This window comes from Centroberyx gerrardi, chromosome 7, assembly GCF_048128805.1.
Source record: "Centroberyx gerrardi isolate f3 chromosome 7, fCenGer3.hap1.cur.20231027, whole genome shotgun sequence".
Lineage (NCBI taxonomy): Eukaryota > Metazoa > Chordata > Actinopteri > Beryciformes > Berycidae > Centroberyx > Centroberyx gerrardi.
The window spans coordinates 28,762,027-28,781,209 of record NC_136003.1 but is presented as its reverse complement, the minus strand read 5'-3'; the positions used below and the strand labels follow the sequence as shown (position 1 = coordinate 28,781,209).

Here is a 19,183-nt window from a genome sequence, read left to right as displayed (position 1 = left end):
AGACTGAATTAAAAAGTTTCGTTTTCATTTGGGGTTTTTTTTTTTCAATGGTTTTTATTATTTATGAAGAGGTTTCGCCTGCAAAAGGAGAAGTGGGAGTTGGGTAAGGGAACGGGGAGAAAGAGAATAATGTCACTGTCGTCAGTCCAGAAGTTTGCAGCAGTAGATGTCTATAGTCCTGCTATATCTGCTTCATGTCCTTGTGGGAACAGTCTGTACTCGCTTTTTAGGAACCAAAGCCCTTTTCTGGCTTTCCTCTGCTTTACTAAAAGAGCTGGGCTACAAAAGTAATTAAAAATATTTTGTTAATTTTGTTTGGCGAGAGGTGGGGTGTGGGAATGTGGTGAGCGTGGGTGGAAGTTGCTTGGGATGGCGGGGTTTAGGGGGTTTATGCTGTCCAGTAGGGTCCCTCCTGGACGGGGCGCGGGGGGGGGGGGGGGGTCAGTGATCCCCCTCTTCCTCGTTCCCCAAATTCATCGGTGAGCCTTAGCTGTGGAGGAGACGTTTCAGTTTCCAGGGGTGTGGAAGGACAACTGCTGGGTGGGGTGAGCCTGAACCTGGACAGCTGGAACACACAAGAGACACAAAGGTTTTAAAGTAGTTCCCCACATTTTGAATTTAACAGACCTACGAAACAGCATCAGAGTACAAGGAGCAACTCAAAAACAGGCAACATACAGGTAGGAACGAGAAAACGTGTATTGCATTGGAAAATGGACTAGACAGACAAATGACTCTTCCTATTTCTGATGGTAAGATAAAAAAAGATTAATTCAAATAGTGATAATGCTATACATAAAAGTTACCGGTGCCCTTGGTTTCAATGATGAATGTATTTCTAACAAGCCATTCTTAGGAAAAATTGTGTAAACCTTATTATAATTCATCTGTCTTGTGAAGAAAAATAACTTTAAATTTAAAATATGAAGCTATTCTGTTCACACAGTCTTGTCAACAGGACATGTTCGGCTAGCGGGCCAATCGGTGTTCAGCGTGCCGAGCGTTCACCTTGGGGCGAGGCGATGTAGTAGTGTTGATGTGTCGCCTGCTGGGGCGGGGGGCCGTGCTGAGGGGCGGAGCCAGCGGCCTGCTGTGGGGGGGCGTAGTGCAGCATGACGGGCGGCCCGTGGCCCGCAGAGTGGTGGGGTCCAGACATTCCCCCTGCAACATGGGCCTGGGATGGGAAGTGGGAGAATGACTAATGAGACATAATGATTAACAGCTGATCAGCAAATCCAACAACGCCAAGTCGATTCTTGTGTCCTTGCGGAGAAAGTTCTTCCCGACTCGTCTTGGAGAGAACGATCTTCCCATGAAAGTGAACAGAGAAGCTTCCTTAAAGGACACAGATGGACTGCGTGCTTCACAGGGTTAGTGTGATGTGATTAAGACACACAGCTGTTCATTTTCCCAGACTGCAGTGCTGCTCGGACGTGACGCATCGTTCTCGCAGTGAATCTCTGGGTTTTCCAATTCGTTCTTGTCGACTGGCAAGTAAACGTCCGGGGTCTTTATCTGTCCTCCGGCCTCTCGTTTCCTTTTGTTTTGTAATCACGCTTAAGCGGTTAGATATTACATCAAATTTGTCATGGAGGACACAAGAATCGCATATTAAAGAAAAAGCTAATGACACAGACCAGAGAGCCTGGATCAGATTTATGACTGATCTGGCATCATTACAAATGCAGTAGAGCAAACAGAAAGCAGGACTAGCAGAGCCGAGCAATCATGGAAGTATCGGCTGTGAAGTCCCCGCAACAAGGACTTAATACCAAAAACGCACTCAGACCTAAAGCTCCTCTAGCTCCTCAGGCACCTGCACACATGGCAAGGAGGCGTACTTGGGATTCTCAGGATTAAGACAAAGGCAATTTACATGCCTTTGAAAATATCAGCAAAATCTTCTATTATTCAATTCCATATTTACTAGGTCACATACAGAGTCCACTGTAAACTTACAAAGCTTTTTCCTACATACCTTGTTGCCCTTCTCTATACATACTGGGTGTGAAAACCTGAGATTCTGCCCCTCTAACCTTCTAATCGTATTCTGGGGACCAGGATGGGAAATTAACCCTTGCCACCTGCCAAATGTTGGTAAATTTTGTCCCGGGGAGGTAAATTTGTCTACTCTAGCAGCCACTTTGGCAGGTAAGCAACCATCGCTTAGTGGTTCTCCTCTATTCCAAAAGTCAATTTAGCGGGTAAAACAGACATGCAAGCCAAAAAACATTTCCTGCCCTGCACACGAGTCAGCTGAGGGTTTCACCTGTGTGAGCTGGCTTATGGAAGGGAAGCCGTGGGCAAGGGCCTGGTGGGTGGGCAAGCTGTAGCCCTGCAGGGGGTAGGAGGCCTGCGGGGAGCTGTGGCCCGGCTGCAGGTTAGGAGGCGTGGGCGCCGACAGGCCGGCAGCGTGGTACATGGACTGGGGCTGAGGACCGCCTTGGTTCGACTGCGGAGAGAGAGAGTTAAAGGAAAGTTAGGTGGAGATAAAACCAAACACACTGAGGCGAAGGTCAAAAGACGACACTCAGAGACACATGCATACATACATGCATAAAGTAAGTAAGTATATGTATGTATGTATTCTGACAGTACAGACTGATTTCAGACACGCCTGCTCAGTCACCTTTCATAGTAATTAAAGAGATCCAGGTTCCTCTAGTGCAGTTATAAAAGTGTGTCAGTGAGGCATGAAGTCAGCAGCACCCACCTGATTGTGTCCTGGACTGGGTGCTGTGTGCTGTGGTGGTTGACTCCCAGTGGGAGTGCTGGAAGGCTGAGGATGGTGCATGGAGCCCGAGTGGTGAGAAAACGACTGAGCTACAGAGACAGACAGAGAGAGAGAGAGACAGACAGAGAGAGAGAGAGAGGGGGGGAGAGAGAGACAGAGAGAGAGAGAGAGAGAGAGAGCGGGAGAGAGACACAGACAGACAGACAGAGAGAGAGAGAGAGAGAGAGAGAGAGAGAGCGGGAGAGAGACACAGACAGACAGACAGAGAGAGAGAGAGAGAGAGCAAAGACAGAAAGAGATTAAGAAGAAAGAAGGTGACAGAATTTAATAGTTAAAATAGGTCTAAGGCTCTATCCTTCTTACACTGGCAGAGTAAGTTGCTTCCCCTCCCTGCTTACCATACAGGGCCTGTTGTGGCCCCGGCGGCCCCTCCGCCTGGCCGGGGTACTGGGGGCCAGGAGGGCCCATCGCCTGAGGCGGAGCCCCCGACGTCAGCATCCTCGCTCCGCCCTGCAGCATGGAGTACACCGGCTGAAGAACAAGAGAGACAGAAAGGAGATTTTTAAAGATACTGTCAACTCAATACCAGATTTTACTACCAGATTTAACTACCAGAGGCCCTAATCGCCAATTTATTTTAATCATGTCATTTTATTTTAATCACATTTGATTTTATAATTTTATTTACTTATTTTGTATGTTATTACTGTACTGTATTGTACTTTATTCAATCGAAATTTGTTTTTTTTAAAGCTACACTAGGAAAGAACACACCCGTCTTAACAGCCTACATCACAAATTGGGGCCACAACAGAGAAGAGCGTCCCATCCCCACCAACTGAGGCGCCGTAGATTCAGATCAAAACTTCAGAGTGAAATCCAGCGCAGCAGTGAGCAGCGCTCCGTCCAGAGAAAGCTGGACTCACCAACATTAGATCTTTTCCTCTCTCGTCTCTTTGTTTCCTTTGGTATAAAGCATCACAGACCAGCTGGTTGGTGAACATGAGCGAGCTGTGTGATGTTTACTGACCTCACCTTACAGGATTTCTGGGTATCGAAGTCATCAAAATTCAAACAGTTAACAGACGCCAACGTTGCCTAGTGCAGCTTTGATTTGGAGGTTTCTTGATGTATAGAAACACATATTTGGTTATTGTCCATCATTAAGAATCCAGTTAATAATGTAAATATGCCCCAAGTGTAATGTTTTGAATTCCAGGGGTAGGGCTGCCCTTGTGTTTTGAATGGATAGATTGGACCTCTAAATTCAATGCGAAATTGTACAGATACCGATCCTCATTCATTCCCCTGTCCAGCTGGTTGAGAAGCGGCGGGACCCTACTGTACCTGTCCGTGGTAGTGCGGGGGCATGGCCTGGATGACCTGGCCGTACTGCAGGTAGGACTGGGGGTAGGGTGAGGCCACCAGAGGGGGTCCTGCTGCTGAGGCTGCTGCCGGGATCATGGGGGACGCTGGGGAGCCGTGGTGCTCCTGACGGGGTCCCACAACAGGGCCTAAAGCAGCAGACAGGGAGGGCACCGTTTGGTCTGGACTGCCAGTGTAAACGTCAATTTATACTTCTGCGTCAAAGTGTTGCCGCAGCTACGCCATAGATCTTTACCACCCCGTTTGTTCTATTTTTATTTACACTACCAGTCAAAACACCACATTTTTCTTTATTTTTACTATTTTCCACATTTTAGAATAATAGTAAAGACATCAAAACTGTGAAATAACACAAATGGAATTATGCAGCGACCAAAAAAGTGTTAGACAAATCAAAACTATCTTATATTTTAGATTCTTTAAAGTAGCCGCCCTTTACCTTGATAGAAAGGCAAAGGCTTTGGAAAGAAATTGGATCAACTTCATTATTTATATTTGTCTGAGGAACACATTTCAAGCATTTAAGCATTTAGGCCGATAATGAAAAACATGGTACATTCAGTGAGGTGTGTCGAAACGTTTGACTGGTAGTGTATATACTATTTTTATTTGCTTTATCATATTTTGTACTGCTGCAACAACCCAGTTTCCCCACAGGAATCATTAGAGTCTAATCTAAACTAATACAATCTAATCTTGTTTGTCTGCCACGTGGCAACGATATGTTCCTCTGAACTGATGAATCACACGCAGCTGCACTGTTTGTCCTGTGTGTGCTTTGGCAGGGTAGAAATAAATTATAAAAGATTCAACTGTGTTTGTGTGTGTGTGTGTGTGTGTGTGTGTGCATTATATACCTTTAGCTCTGGGGTATTTGTTCTGGTTGACTGTAGACATGGTGTACTGGTACATCTGAGGAGCCTGAGGAGGAAAAACATTGAAATGACATCAGAATCTTTGCTGAATTTCCTTAGTGTCTGCCATGCCTTCTCACTAATGAGCCAATATGACATTCTTGGTCCCTTTCCCCTGGTTTGAACATACTGGAATATCATAATCATTACTATTTTCAATATTTGGTCTATGTTGTCATATGTTGAAAATGATCTGATAGTGGTAGTGGGTCTGAGATCTTTAAAGAGAGAGGCCAGAGGAATGAAAAGAGAAACAACAACACAAACCTGAATAGAGTGTCCCTGGATGGTGATGGGGGAGACATAAGACAGGTAGTGTCCAGGGGGGCTGCTGTAGATGGCCCCCGCCCCGGGCTGCCCGGGCGGGGGGGGCAGCACCACCGAGGGGCTGGGTGGAGTGGGGCGAGGCGGGGTGGGGGTCGGCGCAGGCTTCTGTCAGGCCGCCAGGAGAGAAATCACGTCAGAGAGAGAGAGAGACTCTAATCTCAAGCTGTATCATTTAACACAGAGCAGTACAGCTGAAACTCCAGGCGCCAGGCTTATTGACACATTACATCAGAGTAGGGTTTTGACCGATAACGGTTTGTGAAGGCCGATACTGACACCAATGTGTTAGGATTGAAGCTGCTGATAGCCGATATTCAGTATCTTTAAATTAGACCATTTTCAGTGTTATCGCCAGAATTTTACTCTAAAAAAGCCTCTAAAACAGAATTTAGGCCTTGATAAAACTCTCCATTGAAACCCAGAAAACTACTACTACTACTACTACTACTACTAAAACATATTCCTGCATTTTCAGGTTAAGGGCTTCCCACAAACAATCGGTGTAATACTGATTAATGATATAATAAATATGTAATCAAACAAGCTGCATTGTATCCATCATATTGGAGGTGGATGACACCGGTCAATATCAGCACAATATATTAGTCTAACACTAGATAAGACTTAATGAAAGAGGTGTGTGTGTGTGTGTGTGTGTGTGTGTGTGTGTGTATGCAACAGTAGACTGACCAATATCACAGGTCCTTTGACGGGAAGAAACTCTTTTGCATTGGGATTCAGTGTTGAGTTTTTCACCTGCCTGCAAACATGAAAACAACAGAAGAGAAAATTACTTCTTATTCCTTCCATGAATTGATTCCTCGTTAAAATCCAAATAGTACTAAACAAATTAAAAGTTGATAGGGAGATCTTCAGCTGCTGTTGCTTCTTCTTCTTCTTCTTCTTCTTCTTCTTCTTCTTCTTCTTCTTCTTCTTCTTCTTCTTCTTCTTCTTCTTCTTCTTCTTCTTCTTGTCAGTTGTCAGAATTACATGTCAATCTACGATGACATCACAGCTGGATTAGCCTACTAACACAGGAGTAGCCTATGGAGCAAATTGTGGAATTTTAAGTTTCACTTTCAGACTCTGCTGCTGCTGCTCTGCTGGTCTGTGAATCGGCAAATGACAAACATGACGTGATGCGCACATCGGTGCATTAGAGATCGATTTGGATCAATTTGACCAACTTTTCATTTTGTGGCTTCCATGTCGATATCGCTTGAGAAGAGCCCGACGTCACTCACGTCACACACGCAGCAGGAGGAGAGGAGGAGAAGAGCCGGTAGGACCAAAACAACTTTTTGTTCCCGCAGCAGCGATCTCTGTGTGAGTTCAGACGGGCACAGAGCAATAACTAAAACATCGGGGGTAGTGATGCGAGGGTCAGGTTTTTTTGAAGCCCGCGACCGCCCAATCCGACACGTCAACATCCGAACCCGCCCGTTCGTTCTCAATATTATCTTCAATCGACCCGCCCCGCCCCACCTGCAGGAGCCGCGGGTTTTGGGTTTACCCGCGCATCACTATTTGGGGTGTTTATAGCAAAGATTTGTAGCCCTATTCAGTAGTGGAAGATTTCAGTAGGTAGGCCTACATGATTTAAGTTGCATTTTATGTTGATGCCCTGGAGTAAAGCCACTGAAGGTTGCATTTTATGTTGCAATGATGTTGCTGTTGGCCTACATAGCCTACAATGCAGGGATAATTTATGTTAAAATAACAAAGAGCCAGTAGTATTTACTTTACTTTTGAAAGAAAGTCTGTTGATTTAGTTATACTGGACTTTAATTTTAAGTGAAAAAGTTTTCATTCAGGAAAACTTAAGATAAATACATTGTGTAAATTGGAATTTGCAATTGTTCTTCCCCTGCCCAGTGCACCAGATATAGGCCTATATACCGCACCGAACCGAAACCGTGACCCCAAAACCGTGATATGAACCGAATCGTGAGTTTTCTGAACCGTTGCACCCCTAGTCCAAACTGTTTGTCAAAATATCTCCAAAAAAGCCAAAGTCAAAATACTACAGGTATGGAAGAGACTTATTATACATAGGTCTAAAATCGCCAAACTTATCCTGTAAGGACCTCTGGACGTCCCTGAAACCACACTGAGAGCAACTCGACTGAACTGTACTTACACTGCAGCTGCAGAATCAGCTTGCTCACTGCTTTCAGGCCGGGTGTTCTCGCTGCCGGGGGTCCCGGCTGGCTGGGGCGTCCCGGGCGGTTGCCCATCGGGCCCTGCGGACTGGGGGCCGGGTGTTGTTGAAGGGGTGGGGGTAACAGCAGCAGGGGCAGCGGTGGAGGCTGTTCCCTCAGTAGTCTGCTGCAGATCCTGGGCAGAGGAGGTGAAGGAGGCGCCAGGTTTGGGCGGGGCGGTGGAGGAGGAGGAGGAAGGGGAGGCGTCAGCAGCCTGGGCGGGGCCGGGCTGAGGAGGCTCTGAGGAGGAGGGGTTCGCTGTAGGGGAGGAGCTGGGCTGCAGCTGACAAGGAGAGGGAGAGAGGGAGAGAGGTGACACACTGAGTTACTATGGAAATCATCATTTCGTCATGGAATACAGCTGCAGGACCAGCTGAGTTTATTACAGCAGCACTTTATAACATTGCTAAGAAAATCAATGTAAAGATGTATCAGAAGTCTTGATGTAATAAGGCATCAGTTTGCCACTTACCAAGTTCAAACTGATAGTGAAGTTGAGGCGGTCATGTGACCTGACCATTGAATCTAAACATCATTCACACTGGGGTTCAAACGATATGCGATAATAATAATTTTTGGACATGTTTTAATCGTTTTTTGGGTTCAACTGTTGGAACTTGCTTTGGCCCTTTCAGTGTGTATTGAAGAGCAGCAGGAACACAAAGCTCTACAGTGAAGTAAGTGATGAAATTTTGAACACAATCAATCGTCATGATGGCAAAAACTAGGAAAATAAGGCCCATGTTGAAAATCACCGGGATTATCCTGCAACAATATCAGAATTTCCAATTGTATTTATCATGCGCTGGGATAGCAATACATGCAAACCATACAGAGTATTTGTCCACTAAAGAAACCACTTCTTCAATAAGCTTTCACATTCTGGTCTTACCCGAAACTCTTTGCCAAATTTCCGGAGCTCCTCCAACTGGGATCTCTGCTGGACAGAGGGAACTGGGAGAGAGAGAGAGAGAGAGAGAGAGAGAGAGAGAGAGAGAGAGAGAGAGAGAGAGAGAGAGAGAGAGAGAGAGAGAGAGAGAGAGATTTTTAATAAAAGGCCAATATCAGCCCGGTATTTCTGCAAACATACTGGTTTATAGGCATGCTGCAAAGTATCAAGAGGATACTACTGGGGAGAAGTGGAAAGCGAGGAAGCCATGGAGAGAAAGAAGGCTCTCTACCTTTGCTGCTCTTTCCTTCCTGTGGACCGGCCAGGCTCTCAGTTCGCTCCTTAGCTGCTGAGCTGAGGATTTCATTCACTGTGGGAGGCAGAGAGAGAGAAGTGAAGGAAAGTCTTGGCATATGGGATAAATACAACTTCACCTTTTGACCCAACACATGGCTAGTTAGGTGCTGCCTGCTCATTAACATTTATTTTCAATGTATACATATAGTTAAAGCAACTTTTTGAAAACTGTTTGAACTTCAACACCCAGAAATCCTGTAAGGTGAGGTCAGTAAACGCTCATGTTTATACCAGAGAAAACCAAGGAGACGAGAGAGGAAAAGATCTTGGTGAGTCCAGCAAATCTGCTCTTGCTCTTCCTCATCAACTCTTTCTCTACATATGTACGGCCTTTGTGTAAACTTAGCAATGTGAATATGATGCACATTTTGCACAACCTATATATGTGCTGTAAATTTTCAGTCATATTTTTTACCATATTCTCATGTTTTCCAATTCGTTATATATTGCATACATCTTGACATTTTATACCTTTCATTTATTTTCATACCTAATGTATTTCATATTTTCATTGATTTTTTTCTTTTCTGCTTTTCTGTTATTTTTCTGTTATGTATGCTGTATTTCATATAATCTCATACTTTTAATTTATTAAATTTACAAATTTGCCCTCCACTCAGTTTTCAGACACTCCAGAATGAAAGGTCTGTTTTCCACCCGTGACTACTATCAATATTTTAATATTATATACACAGAGGAATAAACGGTTCACAGTGAGGTGGCGAGTTTCCAGTTTGTTTTACGCTCTTTTTTTGTGATTCTAAAGACGTGAAAACTGTCAAAATAACTGTCTCACCATCAACAGGGAAGAGCGGGGTGGGGCCGGAGGGTTTGGTGGTTGCTGTAGTGACAGCAGAGGGGGAGGAGTCCAGGTAGGCGGGGCCAACCAGAGGGAGGTCCTGGGGAGGGGCGTCTGGTTTCGGAGAGCGAGTGACTGATGGGTAGAGAGAGAGAGAGAGAGAGAGAGAGAGAGAGAGAGAGAGATGCATGGGTTAGGGAGTTAAAGAGGACAGAGTGGGAGGAAATGTGAGTGTGGACAGTCTGCATCACACAGTGTGTTGCAGTGTGTTTTGGTAGAGTGTGTGTATGTTAATGCAGTTCAGTGTGGGTGTACTCATTTAAGAGCGGCAGTTACACTCCCAGTCACACGATGGGCGATGGGCAGGAGCGGAGTGACAAAACAAAGCCGCCCCTAAACATGACAGATCACTGAATGTTGTTTAATTTAGCCAGCCATAGTTAATCTAGATTAGGTAGCCTCTAACTTTTCCCATTATGAGAACTCATGCCCACTTTACATGTTGTGCACACCAATAAAACAGCAACATCCATCATGAATATTTTTACGTAGCTTTCTTATGAGTTCTTTGAAAGAAACTTTTAACAAGAGGAAAGGAAATGCACATGGACTTTGTTTTGATTCTCTTTTGACATTTGGTCATTGAGTTACGGAGCGCTTACTGGTCAGATTGTGGCTTTCTGTTTTGGTTGGCAGGTTTTTGCATCGGGAGTGTAAACTCCACCCAACTGGCGGGACACCATCCGACTGGGAGCCCTTAAACAAGCACACCCTGAGTGTGTGTCGGTGTGTGTGTGTGCTCTGCTCTGCTATGCGTACCTGCAGGTGCTGACTGGGAGACTGGGGTGCGCAGGGTTCGGCTGTTCTGAGGTCTCTGGGATTTCGGGGAGGTCCTGGAGGCAACTAAGACAAAGAGACAAGCAGTCAGAACCCTCACACACACACACACACACACACACACACACGCAACCCCTCAAGGGGCCATTTATATTGATACTGTCGCATGTCATCCCCCGACCTCTCCCAATCGTTCCTGTTTCTCTCTACTTTGAACTGTCAAATAACCCTAACCCCAAAAATACGATATCAGTATCAGCTTTAAAAAAAAACAACACATCGGTCGAACCCTTCCACCCAGCCCTGAACCCGTCCCCTACATACCTCCGTTGACAGAGGAGCGCGTGGTGTCAGACAACGCCTGCGGATGCGAGAGCGAGTGAGGAAGCGCGTGATTGGAGCAGGGCGGGCTGCTGGCGGCCGGCGGGCTGGCCTGCGCCTGGTGGGGAGAGTAGGCCGTTCTGACGGACAGCGGGCTGCTCCTGTCGGCGGACGGCTTGGGAGAAGAGGAGCTGGGCACCGAGTGTCTGGAGGAGCCCGGCGCTCCCGATCGCCCGGAGGCTCCGCCCCGGCCAGACATGCCGATCTCCCGGGCCCTCTGAGGGAGGGGGATGTATTTACCTTCCCTGGAAAACAAGACAGCAGGGAGAGAGCGAGTCAGAGGCCGGCTGGGAAGCTGATCGGATGAAGCGCTGTTTTCAATCAGGGAGGAATTTCTGCGTGGCCGACTGCCCTCAGCGTTGACACACAAACATTGTTTCAGCAGAGTTTCTCACTGTACTAACTTTTGATTTGAAGTTGTTGTGTTCCCAAAATGGCTCCAGCAGAAGTATCTGCCTAAATGCCTGATTTGGTTTCACTGTTGATTTTATATCCTCTTTTAAATCTCTTCCTTATATTTTACTTCTTTATGATGTTCTCTGATCCTTTTTTGTGTTATTTTAGTCTGTCTTACTGCTGTATGTTGTTCTTGCTTTGTGAAGCACTTTGTAACACTGTAAAGAAAGGTGCTATACAAATAAAGTTTATTATTATTAAAACTGCATGTGACAGTGACTCATGACTAAATCAGCTTTTGAGAGTTATCACAAAAATACAAACTCTAGGGCCCTTCTTTATGCTTCAATATGTACAGTATATGACCTTTAATTGGTTCAAAATATCTTGTTCTGAACACCCTTTTTTCCTAAATATGGAGGCACTGAAATATGTACACAGATAAGCTGGCATATCACAGTCTAACATAATACCCAGTGCCATTTATCGGCCGATCTACTCAATAAAGAATTTGCTCTGAAAAATTGGTATCAGTGCATCTCTACCCAAGAGCCAGAAAATCAGTACAAAGTGACCTGATTTACTGCCATTTTTCACACAGTAGGGTGGAACATAGTTAACACAGCTTAGTGATTCTCAAAAACAGCTTATTCAAGAATAGGTTAACAGATAAAAACAGATTATTCACAGATAAACAACAGGTAGGTTTGGCCCAAATAGCAGCATTTCAGCATTTTGTAGGGACACACAGTTTTATACTGGGCCAAAGCATATGTCATTAAGGTATTGATAACAGAACAGTTCAGTTTGCCACTCTGACTTCAAGTATTTGGGAGATGGATCAGCATTGATCCTGATACTACAGACACCGTCGACGCACCTCTACTCTTGGTGTTACATTCCCGAAGTGAGGAAATTCTCTAAACAGATATATAAACTGATTTAGACTGTTACTGGCCCAGTATCTGCTCCCAGTGTCAGTACCGGTGCGTCCCCAGAGTGTGTGACAGCCCCTCTCACCTGCTGCCGGAGGAGAAGCCGGGGCTGGCCCTGTCCTCCCTGTCCCGGACCACGGCGCTGTACTTGTCCTCCTCGCTCTTGCCCTCGTCGTTCTCCAGGGAAACCCGGCGGCGGTACTGCAGGCTGCCCTCGATCTCGTTGGCTAACCGGGCCGCTCGCGCCTCTCGCTGACGGTAAATGTCCGAGTTCCCTTTCTCCAAAGGCACGCTGGAGGCCGGGGAGGGAGGAGGAGCAGACAGGAGACGCAAACAACAACAACACAAGTCAGGAAGGTTGTATTGGGAGCGGGGCTTGTTTTCAGCTGCTGTGAACTGGAGAATTTAATGGCAGGACTGAATGGTTGCTATTAGGGTTAGACTGATATATCTGACTGAGCACTCCAACAGTGTTGAATGGGAAAATCCATGAGGCTAAAGATTTACTCTACTAACCTATGGACAATTTAAAACCATGATCACAAACCTCCCTGCCGCAATGTGTAACTGTTTTAATTGATTTTCTTTATTCTCATCTATGTCTTGTCCTATTTATTTTTAACTTTTATCTTGTCTGTAACTCGACATCATTGTAAATGAGGGCAACCTCAATGGTTCTTCGAGTTTAAATAAAGGTTTGAATGAATGAATGAAAAAGATGGCGGCACCATTAGCAAAACTGGCAAACCAACGGCCAATCAATTCGTCCGTGTTCCTGAATATGAAATGCAAACGATGATATATATATGACGAAATTTTAAAGTAAGTAAGTTTGAGTGAGTGACTGGACGAATACATCAAGGATCGGCAATAGACTGAACCTAAAAGAAATTCACTTGCCGATTTTTTGCAAATTGAAATTACATTGATCTTTGGTAATTTAAAATGTAGGAGACACTCAAATAGGGAAGCACACGCAGAAACAAAAACTGTGTTCAAGTTGATTTAAAATTTAGAACCTAAACACAGCAAACATTTCCCACAGCCTTCCTCAGCGTGTGCTGGTTTTGTCCAATTTTGTGATGAGCTACTGCTTTCTATTGGGAATGCATCACCGCCTCATACTTGTTCAGCAGTTTTTTTCTTAATTGCATGGACTTACACTGTCATTTAAAATGTAAAAGTGACCCTTCCTTGTGCATTTAAAACTATGTCAAGCGCTAAAGCTGCGTTCCAAATCATAACGCCTACATCACACACTGTGTCTGTGTGTCACATCACAACATTTTGATCAAATTCCACACAAGTATGCATGAATATGTTTTCATTGTCATTATTATTAGTAGATGTAGTATTAGTATTAGTAGTAGTATCAACATCCTGGCTTTCAATGGAGAGTTGAGGAGTATTAAATGTCTAAATGTAGTTTCATATCCATCGTACCGGAGGTGGACGACACTGACTGGCCAATATCCAATTTTTAATGAAACGCCAATATCAGCAAACTGATATATCAGTCTAACCGTATTTGGGGTCAGGGTTGGGGTGGGGTTGGGGTGGGGTTGGGTGGGGTGGGGTTGGGTGGGGTGGGGTGGGACTCACGTGTACATGGAGAGGCTGGCATCATAGGTGGACTTGACGCCGTACGTCTCCTCGTTAAACTTGAACATGTCATTGGCATCCCAGCCATTTGACTGACAGACAGAGAAAAAAGATCAAACATAAAAAAGAAGTCAAATGGATCTGAAGTGAGTGGATGTGAGCTGGATTAGTATTACTGGTGGAAGCCGTGTAACTGTAATCTTTACCGAAGTATCTGTAATCTTTACCAGTGGCATCCCTAATGTTAATTCATTACGAATCTGCCAGGTCCGCAATTTGTACAAGTCTGGAAAATAAAAAACCCGGAGCAAAAAATGTTTTTTCTGGTAAAGTCAGAAGTCATCCAATGATAGCAAACCGGTTGAAATTAAAATATTATAATGTGTGAGGTTTTTGGAGGTTGTCCAACAGGAGACCAAGAAATGTGGAATCCTGTGGAAATATAATATTGCATCAAAGGCAGTTAATTTTCCATCACTGTGCAAACAGAAACTTGTCTGGGATACGCCGGGCCTACATAATGACACCTGAGCGTGTGCTGACATGTATTTCTGTGTGTGTCAGCAGGCGCGCGGATCATTTGTAGGGTAAGAGAGGACAGGAAAATGTCAAAACAACCACCGGGAAACAAAATGACGACTACAGCATCTAAGAAGTTGGTAAACTTACTCCAAAATTTAGAGTAGAGCAAGTTCCAAATCAACCATTCTGCAGATTTTGTCAGCACAATGTTGACTAGAAATGCAGACAATTTAAACAATCACACAAGTGAAAGATCCACCTGAAGAGTAAAAAGTCTGACATTTCATTAGCCAGCCAGAATAAAAAAAAACTTTCAAAATAAAACCCCTTACTGTCGAAACATCTGTTGCAACAGTTTTTGAGTAACACATAGTACCAAAGTAAAAAAAAATATCACCAAACTTCTGGTATCATTCTGACTCTCTGTCTGGCTTGATGCAGCTGAGAATTTGATCCTGCTTGTTGGCAGTAATAAAAATAATGCTTGTTGGACACACCAGCATCAACATATAAGGTGAGAGGTACAGATGATGACATTTTCCATCCAGGCTATGAGCAATTTGAAGGAAATCACAGAGATTCTTTGTCCTGTATAAATGCTCCTCTGGAATCACACACATAAACCCTGTCCAGACAGGATGAGGATCTTGCAGGTCAAAGTTGGTAATGTAATTTCTGGACGGCATATAGTATGTATCACTTCACTCCTCCCATAAATTACTGAGGGGGGCATATCATTCTCGTCAGATTCCAAGGGTCTTGTATTTCCATACGTCTATGGTACTAGAACTGACAAGAGGATGTGGGAGTTTGCTGAAAAACAGTATATGTTATTTGCCTGGTAATTACTACTTCCACAGGGACACGCCTTCTGTAATAATAATAAACAATGTTGATCTGATCGGGACTGAAATCACTGGATTGCTCTGGGAAAAACTAAATTGCCAGACATTCACTGGTGAGATACTAGTGCTGCTGAGCTACAGCGTGTATAAATTACATTAGAGGACTTCCCACAGTTTAACTAATCCAGTTTAAATAAGGCATTGGTCATTTATTTCAGTCAAGGTGGTGTGTGTGTGTGTGTGTTTTCTCACAGCGTCTGCCTCCAGATCGAAGTTTTCTCCGTTGCTGTCTCCTGCGTCCCACCTCTGCAGCACCTTCTCTCTGTGCTCCCCGTTCACCCGCGACGAGCTGATGGCCGTGTCGGTGAACGTGTCTACACACATACACACACACACACACACACACACACACACACACACACACACACAAAGACCGCAGACAAATGAATGATAAACAAAACAAATTCCTAAAGAGAAAGTCTGCTATACTGCCATCTTGCATGAACTGCCACAAACATACCTTTATTCAAAACACCTTCACACACATACACATGCATGCACACACACATTTTTTTGGTGTTTTGGTATAGGTATATGTTCTGCAGGTAATGCACCAAGAAAAATTGGATATTATGACAATTCCTCATGGGTAATTTCAGATTTAAACACAATGTTTGGGAAAAAAACCCAACTTAAAACCTTTCAGAATGCTATTTGGTTCTTGAGAAGGCTATGATTATCATGTATTACTTGTGTAACCATCAATTTCAGGGGTCCGTGCAACCTGTTTCCAAATTTGAAGGATATTTCCACAGCGTCGATAAAAAATACAGACAGCAATGCAGTCATAAAAAATAATTATTGGCATATCAACTTTCCTCCCAAATTGTCACTTTCTATTTCAGACCCAGAAATTCCTGTACGTCAGTCTACCTTTGATAGCGAAGCTGAGGTCCACGTCACGGCAGGTCATGGTGACCAGGTCAGCGGGGCTGAAGATCATGGTGTCGGTGATCTCCTCGATCTTGGGGAGTGAAGACGGGTCTCCTCCTCCTCCTCCTCCTCCTCCTCCTCCCTCCTCGCCTCCATCGCTCGCGGCTCCCTCACTCCTCTTATGAACAGCATCCACAGCCAGCTCACACTGGTGAAGTCCAGGACACTCAAGTCAACCACAGAGTAAAGACCCAAGTGTAGATTTGGGGTTTGTGTCTGAATGGGTAGTACTGTGTTCACTGTTGTTGAATACATGTTAAGGCCATGCCAAAGAACTGAATCCTATCCAGGGTCAGGTCACACCTACAGTTCATTTTCTTTGGTTAAAACCACAGCAGAAAAGTTTACTTTGTTGCATTTTTGCATTTGGTTAGTTTAGGTTCACACTGCCCCATTACAAGCAAACCAGGTCTTGTAATCAAAAGTCACACAGACTTACAAGAAGCTTGCTTTGCCCTCATTCATTTTGTTATGCTAGGCTTTCCAAGCATGAGAAACTGCTGGCTATCAGATGTCAACATCCATCTCCTTATACCCAGAAACCCTTGCGTTCTGGAGTCGTTTCAGCGATGTACAGGCGACCTGTCAATCACTAGGTAAACACGACCATAAACAACCTTGTGTCATATTCTCTGAATGGCACAATTATTGTGAAAATCGCCATAAAGAGACATATTAGAAGACGTGAAATTAGCTACTGAGACTGTAACTTCTTGTGGAAAAAATGTATTGACTTTATATTTTTAGTGAGAAGTTGGGTTGTGGTCCTATTGACTTGCATGGAGGTGGGCAGGGTTTCATGCTGTTCTGGAGTGAGCCACTAGCCGGCATTAGAGGAACTGTCTCTGCTGCCACATCCGTGTTGGCTTCAAAATCCATCTGTGGTTTTGGCACTTGATTGAATGTGTCCTAACTTGCTGGAAACCTGGGCATAGTGTCTCGTGGATTAGGAATATCACCCATTAATTTAACTTATTAGCAGTCAAATTTAATCAGCATTTTGGTAGCCGTTGGTGTTAATTTCAAGACCTGCTTCTAGTGCATGAAGCTGGCTCATGTAATGCAGGTGATACTGTTTTACATAGCATTTACCTTCATTATGCAAACATACATCTGCTTCTCCTTTTGAATCATTTTAAAGAGGCAAATAAGATAGCGTGTATGCAACTTTTGTGATCACATGGAGCCAGTGAGTGAAGGTTTCACACTTCAAGCCAGAGAAAGTGCCGATAGAGGCGATGAAACCTGTCCACTGGTCATGCTCGGGTAATGTAAACAGCCTTTACCTGTGAGCTCAGAGTCTTGAAGATCCCTTCATACACTGTGCCGTTTTTCACTCTCACATCACAGGTGGAACCCTGAAAGCAGCAGTGAGGAAAAGGAGATGCTTCATGTTGTTGCATGTTGTGCATTTGCCAAATCAAGCTTAACCAGGACTGGAGACAGACAGGAGCGAACGAATACTTACCACTACCGCAGTGAGGAAATGAAGCATCCGGGCGTTGTTGTAAACACCTTCAAATACCTGCAAATAAACAAACGACACTACTGCCATACCATTCTTTCGTGTGTTGATTATTCTGATACTCCTGGAGGAGAAATATGGTTTTTTTTCTCTTCCTCGCCTCCACATGGAGGTCAGAGGTCAGGAGAAACAGCAACACTCGTCCCATCAGGATTACATTTCAGCAGGCTGGATGCTTGTATTTGACACTGGGGATTGAACCCAGGCTGGTTGAATGACGGGACGTCTCCCTAGTCACTACACCATCCTGCTGCCTCCTTGGTTTTTAATTAGATTGAAGTTTTACACGTTCAGATCAACCATAAACTACTTAAAAAAACAGTCCAGATTCCAAGCAAATTCAACTGCAAGCTAACCTTGTAATGCTACTATAAGGGGGAATTCACTCCTTCATCCCCCCTGATCTGAAATGGGAACAGAAGTCACCATTACTTCAGAATAATCCAGGAAAATACCAGCAGCCTGGCTGAGATTAATCAATAATAAACCACGGACAGGTTTTCTCTGGCAGCCAACTACTCATGACTAAGTTTCCTTATAAACACGACGAGTTGTCAATACTGAGTACTTACAGGAGATGACTGAGTCTGTGATGGTGGTTTCATTGTGTTCCTTGTCCTAAAAAGAAAGAAAAAGTACGAGGTTGGAAACTGAATGTCAGCCGGTAATGGTAGGCCTTTACCGCTGCAAAGGCGTTAACAGACAACAGTCTAATGTTATGCTCCTGCTAGGACGAGAACAATAAATACAAGCCCGGTACATGGCAACTAAGTTAGCTTGCTAGCTAGCGAGCAATGTAAAGACTGACATCGACACATTTGGTCAAAACTTTGTTAACTAACGTCATCTAGATTACAGTTCTTGTTGACGAAGTTAGACAAGCAGACTGTCTCACGTTAACGTTCTTGTAATTTTAACCTAGCTAAGTTAGCTTATGTTAGCTTAGCCGTGCTCACGACGTATACGGGTTATTAAACAGACACTGTCGTTCCCTAGCAGTGATACTGGCATCACATTAGACACTGAGAGATTAGCAAATATTAGTATGTAACGTATACTTTTTAGTCATGTGCATCCCTGTTATTCCGGTCTTGTCGTTTCAGTGAAAAAGTCACACGATTTGACAGGCCAAACACGATACACCGTCGAAAACAACAACAAAAACACAGGACGAGGCGCGTTGGATTTGACAAAACCCGGCAACTGCTCCTCACGTGACACGAGTCAACTGTGGCGGAGCGGGTTCAGCCAACCGAATCCAACGGCAATCGTTTTTCTTTTATATATTTTATATAACATCATGCTTGTATGATATCTTAAATAAAAAAATGTAAAAATGTTTTTCAAAGGCAGGTGATCAAGATGTGTGATATCTGGCACTTCATAGTTGGGAGTCATGTGCAAACGAGCTCGACCGAGTTAGTATAACGAACGCAACAATAGTAAGCCCGACCCATGGCTCGACTGTAAAAGCCGATTGGACAAGTTTTCCATCAATCATTTCTTACCTTTCATCTCATTGGCTTGTTCGCCTATCAAT

General features: G+C 44.3%; 1 protein-coding gene across 1 annotated transcript; it reads right to left on the bottom strand.

Annotated features, from left to right (window-relative positions):
* Positions 1–42: 42 nt before the first annotated feature.
* atxn2l (ataxin 2-like) lies at positions 43–18,791 on the bottom strand. The gene is made up of 23 exons (XM_078284676.1): positions 18,702–18,791; positions 18,216–18,261; positions 17,587–17,643; positions 17,405–17,476; positions 16,059–16,266; positions 15,378–15,499; positions 13,759–13,850; positions 12,242–12,448; positions 10,769–11,070; positions 10,427–10,510; positions 9,605–9,742; positions 8,744–8,821; positions 8,455–8,516; positions 7,502–7,845; positions 6,052–6,121; positions 5,302–5,466; positions 4,978–5,041; positions 4,082–4,248; positions 3,133–3,265; positions 2,714–2,823; positions 2,270–2,452; positions 1,009–1,174; positions 43–565 (listed from the first exon to the last, which is right to left on the bottom strand). Exons 1-23 carry the CDS (start codon positions 18,716–18,718, stop codon positions 507–509), a joined length of 2,946 nt encoding a protein of 981 aa, XP_078140802.1. The 5' UTR covers positions 18,719–18,791; the 3' UTR covers positions 43–506.
* Positions 18,792–19,183: the final 392 nt, after the last annotated feature.